At 56.0% G+C, this 8190-nt stretch overlaps 1 protein-coding gene across 1 annotated transcript in view; it reads right to left on the bottom strand.

Annotated features, from left to right (window-relative positions):
* Positions 1–6: 6 nt before the first annotated feature.
* Positions 7–8190, bottom strand: part of CCDC124 (coiled-coil domain containing 124) — an 8324-nt gene continuing 140 nt past the window's right edge. Inside the window, exons 2-5 of the mRNA XM_010726408.3 lie at positions 7804–7975; positions 2057–2243; positions 1629–1743; positions 7–1273 (exon numbers count right to left, since the gene is read on the bottom strand). Coding sequence (XP_010724710.1) covers positions 1069–1273; positions 1629–1743; positions 2057–2243; positions 7804–7962 — 666 coding nt within the window. The 5' untranslated portion in view covers positions 7963–7975 and the 3' untranslated portion in view covers positions 7–1068. The remainder of the gene's footprint in view (positions 1274–1628; positions 1744–2056; positions 2244–7803; positions 7976–8190) is intronic.

The following is an 8190-nucleotide window of genomic DNA, read 5'->3' as shown; positions in this document are numbered from 1 at the left end:
CAAAGGAGATGGGAGATGTGAAAGGGAAGGGTGGGGGGGAAGGGGAACACCGGCTGCTTGCTCCCAGCAAGGTGCAGGATTCGTGCCTCGGTGCTGCCACAGCCATCAAAGGAGCTCAGCGCCTTCTCCTCTGCCTTGCACTGGGTGCCTCACACAGCCTGGGGGGCAGCGAGGCTGTGAGGGGCTCTGGGGTTTCATGGCCCCTTCTGTGGGCTGCAGGGCACGTCCTCGTGCGAGTCTGGGGCGTCAGCAGTTGGAAAAGCAGCAGCTCCCCTTCGTGGGGCGGCTCTCAGGGTGCAGCATCCCCTGGAGCACTTCTGGCCCTGCATGAGGCTCCGAGATCCCCAGGAGAGCCCACCAGGAAAGTCACAGTCTGGCATTCGTGTCCCACGCAGGCAGGGCAGGACCACAGCATGCTGCTCTCTCTCCTGAGCCCCTTTTAGGCAGAATCCAGCTCGCTCTTCCCCACAACACGGCGCTGATGGAGCCCGTGTCCCCATCGGGGTTCATCTGCGGTGCTGGGTGGGAGGAAAGGAACGAGGCCACAGGCAGCACCAGCAATGATCACAGCATGAGATCTCTTCGGGGACACCCCAGTACCAATACCGACAGGAGGATCAGTGCCTTCCTCACGGTGTTCTCAGGATATCTGCAAGAATTCACCTGGCAGAGCAGAGTGCGGCACAAGCATGGCAGAGATGGGGATGAATGTGGGTCAGGTCCAGGTGTAAGCAGCGTGGGACCCCCACCTTATGGGGGGCAGCGGGTGGGCAGCCCACAGTGAGGGCTGGGAAGCACGTTAGTAGCTCTCTGTAAGACACCAACCGAACTCAGAAGCACACAGCAGTGTTAGCGTCCCAGCTGCACAGGGGAGTGAGCACACGGGGACAGCGGGGTGCTGGAGTGGGCTGTGGCCTCGTGCTGGTCTTAAATCCGACAACAGGGAGAGACAGAAGGGGGGAGTGGGGAAGGGAAACAAAGGAGAGGAGGTTCCTCGTGCCTCCCGCTTCACCCGAGCAAAGCCCGTGGCTGCAGCCCGCCGTCCGTGGGGGACGATCAGCTCTAATTCTACTTCTGGCTGTTGTAAGCTTTGTGCCTCTGGTTCATGGGGTTTTCTGGAGACTTCATCCACTCCTTCTTGAGGAGCTGCTTGAGCTGGGACAGGCGCATGTTCGGGTTCTCTTGCTTCAGGCGTGGCAGATTGACCTCTTCAAAAGCCGTGAAGGCGGCTTTCATCCGGCGCTCGGGATGTCGGTCCACATCATTGGCAACGCTGGTGGGAGGGAATTCAGACAGACACGCATCAAAACCAGCTCCCAGCAGGCAGCGCCGCTCGCCGGGCTCTGATCCCCTGTCAGTGTAACCAAGTGAGCACAGAGGAGCTCTGGTGATAAAGCAGAAAACCCCACGACACTTCCCCCTTTCTCACTTTAAACGCTCCACGCAGCGTCAGGGCTCGTTTAAGGCAGCAGAGTTTGCTCTCGCTGCTCAGGCAGTTGCAAGCACGGCGTAAAAAGTTCAGGCAGGTGAGAGGGAACGCCGGGTGTGGGAGAGGGAATGTCTGCACCGATTTCTTGTAAGGAAAGCAAAACCCCAAAGAAGAGCACCGTCACAATAAGGCCAACTACCTGAGGACGGCAATGGCATCCTCGATCGTCCTGGCCTCCACTGTCCCTTCCTCCAGGACCTGTCTGTTGATGTTCTCCTCCAAGGGGACCTCCAAGTGAGTCTTCTCCTTCTCCACTGCACAGGGAAGGGGAAAAAGGAAGAACTGTTAACGTCAAATCCTCGCCGTAACGTCCTCAGGAGAGGCACGGCCTTTTCCAAAGCGCTGATTAAAGTGCAGAGAAAACTCAGCCACAGTCCAAGTCCACAGCCTTGGGAAGTACGAGTGCCCACTTTGCAGCCCTGCTTCTCCATGTTAAGGAGGCAGGAGGTTTCCTTTCCCCCCCACATGAATGCTGGGCAGATACAGCAAAGCTGCCCGCAGCTCCTCCTTTCCAAGCACCTCACCCCCCTCCTGTGCCCCCACAGGCCTTTCTGTGCTCCCACCAACCTGTCTCTGCATTCTCCTTCTGCTGCTGGTCTTTCCTGATGGTCTCCTCAATCTGGGCCCTGGTGACTTTGCCTGGTGTTGCCTGTTTAGGTGACTTCCCCTTCAGCTTGGAGTCCTCCTCTTCCAGCAGGCGCTGCAGCTCCTTCTTGCGCTCCAGCTGCTCCAGCCGCCGCTTCTCCCTCTCCTCCTGGAACAGAGAGTCACCAAACGTCCTTTACAGGAGCAGGACAGCAGCCCTTAGATGGCAACAGGCCTCTCTTCTACAACTAACAGAGCGCTGCTCTCCTCCTGAAAGAGCCACGGGCTGCTCCCCACAGCCCCCAGCAGGACCTGCCCCATCTACAACAGCGCACCAGCAACCTGCAGTCAGCCCAGGAGGAGCACGGGGCAGCAGCCAGGGCTGCTAACAATCACGTTAAGTTTTCCACTTTCATTATAATAAGTGGTTGGAGGTTGAAAGTTCAGCAGTTGTTTTGTAGACAAGTGTGTGGAGAGGCTGCTCGGGTCCTCGGGTCTGGATTGCATTCTTCCACAGAGGCAGGGCAGGGGTGAGGCAGAACCCAGCCAGCAACACGGCTCTTGTGTTGATTTTAAGCACTCCATGGAGTTTAAGAGCCACTTTGCCCTCCAAGGGCCACTGAAGAGCACGTCAAGACCACGCAAAAGGCCCACAGCAGCTTTCAGCACATTGCACCGATTCCTCCCCTCCTCCTCAAGCGTGCAGAGGCTGGAGAAAAACAACAACACCCAAATGCAACAACAAGCACCATCTCTGTGTGGGTCAGGGTCAGGTGCCGCAAAGCATTTTGTATTTAGGTTATTTATGTGGACGCTTAATTACGGGTGTCACCCATTATTCACAGGGATGGCACAAGAGAGCGACTGAGCATTAGGCAGGAGGGTTTACTCCGAGGCAGCTGCACAGCAGCTCTGCAATCAGCTGTGCTCGGCGCTGTGTCAAAGCTCAGAGGCAGGAGGAGGCACGTCACGAGGCTGGAGCTTGAGACTTCACCAGGCAGGGAAAAAAAAAAACAACAAAAAAAGACCCCAACAACCAACATTAAGTCGCTCCACAGCTCAAGAGTTTAAAGAAAAACCCATCACAAGGCAGAATCAAAGCGCTCGGATGCTGAATCAAACCATGCCCTGGGGCTGCTGCATCCCAGACCCGGCGAGGAGCAGACCTTCACCCCAGGCTGAGATGGGGAAGCCTCGCTGGGGCTCTGGCCAAGGATGGGAACGAAGCCATTATGGGCACAAAGCTTTTATTGCAGTTGGCTGCCTGCAGAATCCCGGTCATTAAACACACAGTGCCAATGCCTTGAGGCACAATGCCCTGGCAACCCGACCGTGCAGGATTTCAGAGTGCAAGCTCAGTTATGACACTGGCTTTCCCTACCCGAGTCTTTCTGGGTAGCCTCCTCTTTTTCTAGTAAAGATGGAGCACACAAATGGACCCCCCTGATCAGGGGGCTGCTGGCCTGTGCCCAGGCAGGGATTGTGTCATAGGAGGGGAGGACTGTCTGTGTCCCTAAGGGCAAACCTGCAGTGCAGTCTGCAAGAGCTCTGCCTACCTTGCAGCCACTCCATTACATGCAAAGCACACGCAGGAGAAGCAGAACTGTGACAGGATGTGGCAGCGTGCCCAGGACATCAGCTTGTGCAAGGAAACGTCCCCTGGCTGTGTCCCATCCCAACACAGGTGTGGCTGAGCAGGGCCACCAGGTGCTGGGCTGCAGGACAGGCTGTGGTTTGCATAATCCAGGAGGCAGAGAAGGAGCAGAGACAAGTGCTACCGATCTAAGGGAGGGCAGCAAGATATTTCAGAACAGAAGTGTTATTTATGGTTGGAGGAGCTTGTCTTCTACCCCTGCTTATTACAGAGGAGAGCCATCGTTCGAGGCAGGCAGCCCAGCAGTCACTCACACAGCCCAGCTGGGATGACAGCACAGAAATATGGGGACGACGCTCCACTGCTGTCAGCCCCATCCCAACAAAACTCCCCAAACAGGACACAGCCACCTCGCAAAGGGGAAGCAGGCTGGAGCAGGGCGCAGAGCTCGTCCTGCCGCTCCTCTCCCCCCTCCTGCTGCTGGGAGATGCTGCTCCCTGCTCTGGCATTTGCCATCGAGTTGCTATTTGTGGAAAGCAAACAAGGCAGCACTGCCACTGATTTGTCACAGGCCGTGCAAACTCTGCATGCTCAGGTTTCCCTGGAGGACCTTCCGCTCCTTGGCTCCCGCTGCGCCCGCAGGCGATGCTCCACACGCGATGGACATCTCTGATCCTGAAGCCTTTCCCAGGTTGGGCCAAAGCAAGCTAATCCTATATGAGTCAGCTCAAACGCCCCGATGAGAGGGCAGCTTGCATTTGCGTAAGCGAAACGTACAGCAGAGCTATTAGAAAACTGGAGGAGAAATGAACAGTTTCCTCCCTCAACACTGCTGCACCCCGCGGGGCACCAGGAGGAGCAGTGGGCGAGATTGAAGTGGACAATTCTGCTCACGAGGATTTGCATGTTAAAATGCTGGTTTCCAACCACGAACTGAATTGTCTGAGCAGGGAGAAATTCATCGGCTTTCAGAACAGTTCCCCACCTGCGAGACAGGAGGAGAACGAGGTCCCCACGCACGTGGCTTTGGGAGCAAGCGGTCAATAGAAGCGGCAGTGCTCCCAATCAACCTCTTAGCATGCAGCCCCGAGGAAGGCGGAGAGCCTGCTGCCAGCCTGGCCAAGCTTCTGGCATGGCAGAAAGGCAAAGTGATGCAGAGAAACGACGGAGCTGTAAAGAGAGAGAAGCAAACCCAGCGTGCAGCACGTCCCAAAGCTCTGCAGGCTGCCTGCTGCACGGCAGGGCTTGGAGATGGGGGTCACCCCCTGCCTTCCTCAGGCCCCTCATAAATACTGTAGTGATGCTGGAGCAAAAGGAATTTGGTTCTGGGGTCTGAATGCCAGCACTCGCCATCAGGTGCTCGCTCTGTTCTCTCTCTGCCCTTGTGTTTCTCATTTAAACCAGAGGATTGCAGCTTTGCCACCTTGGCACCACGCAGCCATCCTCCCAGGAGGGACAGCAGTCACTTCACCCGTTTCACATGTCGTCTGAGTAAGACCCAGTGCTCACAGCTGAGTAATTCTGCACTGAATCAGAGACACAGTCACTGCTGGCCCGCAGGACGATGCCAAGGATGCTGGGCGAGCAGGAAGGTGGTGAGGGCTGGGGGGCAGCTGGCAACCAGCAGCAGGGAGCTCAGCAAGCACAGCCCAGCCAGAACACAGCCTGAACAGAAAGAAGGGCTGCATCCCCTGCAGACAGACAGACAGACAGCAGGAGATGGGGAAGGAGATGGGGAAGGAGATGGGGAAGGAGATGGGGAAGGAGATGGGGAAGGAGATGGGGAAGGAGATGGGGAAGGAGATGGGGAAGGAGATGGGAATTCATCTTCTCAGCAGGGACTGCAGCCAGAGAGCAAGGTGCAAGCCCTGCAGGGAGACCTCTGCCCTTGGCAGATCCACCAGCAGCCCTCCTCCCGTAACACCTCGGTGCTTTTAATGCCTTGTCACCCTTCCAAGCCCACCTGCAGCTTTGCTCAGGACACGTCTGCAGCCGTTCCACCAGCAGACGCACTTCAGCTACTTGTGTGGAGAGAAGGAAAGGGGCTGCAATCAGGCAGACTGGGAGCTGTGTGCTCTGAACCGCAGCCGAACTGCGTATGAAGACGGGCAGAGACAGAGAGAGATACCTGCACATTAATGGGGAAACAGCTCCACGGGGATAAAACCTGCGTCTTTCAGCAGGGAGCATGGAGATTCTGCTCTTTCAGCTGGAGCTCTCCAGGGAGGATGGCAAGCTGTGCCTCGTGCTGCAGTGCCACAGGAGGCACACACACATGGCAGGCTGGTGGCTGAGCTCAGATGTTCCTTCATGCATCACAGAGCCACCAAATGAGTGTCATCCCCTGTCAGCAGGGATCAGCCACGACGGCTGCTCTCAGAGCTGGGTGGTGTTTAAAGAAACCTCAAAACCACCACGCAGAGCCAATGAATCCCCCAGCAAAAATGCACGCTGGGCTCTCATTTACCGCTCAGAGGCCCATCCACGGGGCGAGGAAGGGATGAAAGGAGGTTTGTTCTGCACACGTGTCCTGCTGGGCGACGGCCCAAGGCTTCCAGCCATGCCCACTCTCGACACAGAGCTGCTGTTAACGTGTTACTGCCATCACCCGGAGAGCTGGGGGAAGGCAGGAGGGCTGTGAGAGATGCGGGGACGTGGTTCTGCGTGCTGTAACCGGGAGCAACACACCGACGGTGCGGCAGCAGCCAGCAGGGCGATTTCCATGCCGGCAGCACCAGCAAAACCGGAGCCCCTCTGGCAGGGCAGCTCCCCACCGTGCAGACTCCTGCTGCACTGAGCCAAGGGTTGCAAGGAGGTTCCTGGGCAGGAAATGCACTCAGACAGCATTCTGGTAGAAGTCAGAATGACTTCCCAGCAAGAAGATGCTCCCATTAGGCTGAATTTCTCCAGGATGTCCCAAACCCACGTGACAGGAGAGAATGAGCTCCCGTTGAGTAATCTCCTCTCCCTCTAACAAGTTCTGTGCTTGCAGAGCAGTGCTGAGGGGAAACCACAGTGCTGAGTTCCCCAGAGCCTTGTGCGAGGCTCTGAGCCGGACCCAAATTTTGGAGCTAGCAGCCCAAATGCCCCTGCTGAGGTTCCCATGCCCCCTTCCTGCAGGAGGCTGTTTTGGAAGAGCAGCAAAGTAGGTCACTGCTGGCAAAAAAAAAAACCCTTAAGCAGCGCAATAATAAGACCTTGTTCCAGGAAATAATTAAGCAGCATTACAGGATTGAGCTGGGGAACAGCACGCAGGACTCCAAATTCCAAATGTCAGGACAAATATCAGGGGGGGAAATTCCCAGCCTCGGGGTCACGGGGACACGCTGGCCTCCTGCCTGCCCAAAGTCAGCACATGGAGCTCAGTCAGTGCCAAACAGAGCAGCACAAAATCAGTAACCCCATAAATTCCATCTGTATCTCCAATAGAACCCTTTCTAGGTAGCGAGATTGCAAACAGATTGCTCCAGAAGAGGCAGGTCAGCTGCCATTTAAGAATCACTTCCAGAAAAATCAGCACAATCAGAAGTTTGTCTAATGCTGAGGCAGGATAACAATGCAAACCAAATAACTGCAGATGAGCTCTGATGAACTCCTCTGGTTTTTGAGGCAGATGTGCGCTGAGTGGAATGAGCTGCTAAGAGCAAAGCAGGGAGAATCTTATTTTTGAGAGGTAATTGTGATGCTTGACACACTGAGCTGGGGAGGAAAAAAATAAGGTTGTATTAAACTCTGTTGATTTCTTGAATTTCTTTTTGTAGAAGGAAAAGTTAAGAATGGAATCCAAAGGAGAGAAACGAAAAGCTAAAGATCTGCCTGGTCAAAAAAAAAGCAACACAAATAAGAAAATCAAGCCCTACAGCAGAGTTCCTGAGCATTTCCTTAACTCCACGGTTCCTATGAGGCAGCTCAGATTCCCTTCCTTCAGGAGGCGGTTCTGCAATCGGTGAACTCCTCAATCACACATCCAACTCACACTCACCCCCACACTCCACTCTTTCAGCTCCCAGAGGAGCTGCTCACATCGGCTGCTCTGCCCCACAGCTGAGTGCAGGGCGACGTGTGCAGAGCCACAGCTTTGTGACAGAGGACAAGAAGTCACCCTTCCTTCAGGAGCAACCTGACAGCCACTCACCTTCCTTTGCTCCTTCCTCATCACGTGTTTGTCGTCATCCTTCCAGTAGGCATCTTCCAGCTCCTGCTGCCTCTTGGCATCGGCTGCTGCCTTTGCCTCAGCCTTCCTTGCGCGGGCAGCAGCCGACTTGGTGTTCTCCCCTTGGAACTTCTTGGGCATCACTCACGGTGCTCTACAGAGAAGAAAACAAGCAAGCAAAGAGCCTCAGAGCCCCGCCAGGCCCTCGGGATCACAGGGATGCAAGCAGGGACGGAGCCCGGACCCAGAGCTTTGTGACCACAGCCCCACAGCTCAGGGGGGACCTCAGGGTGCCGCTCCCACACCTCAGGCGCTGGGAGATCTCCGCTGTGGCAGCAGCCCCCCGGCACCGCCAAGCCCCCCCGCCCA

Source organism: Meleagris gallopavo (assembly GCF_000146605.3).
Source record: "Meleagris gallopavo isolate NT-WF06-2002-E0010 breed Aviagen turkey brand Nicholas breeding stock chromosome 15 unlocalized genomic scaffold, Turkey_5.1 Chr15_random_7180001854097, whole genome shotgun sequence".
Classification (NCBI taxonomy): domain Eukaryota; kingdom Metazoa; phylum Chordata; class Aves; order Galliformes; family Phasianidae; genus Meleagris; species Meleagris gallopavo.
This window is presented reverse-complemented; position numbering and strand designations above follow the sequence as displayed.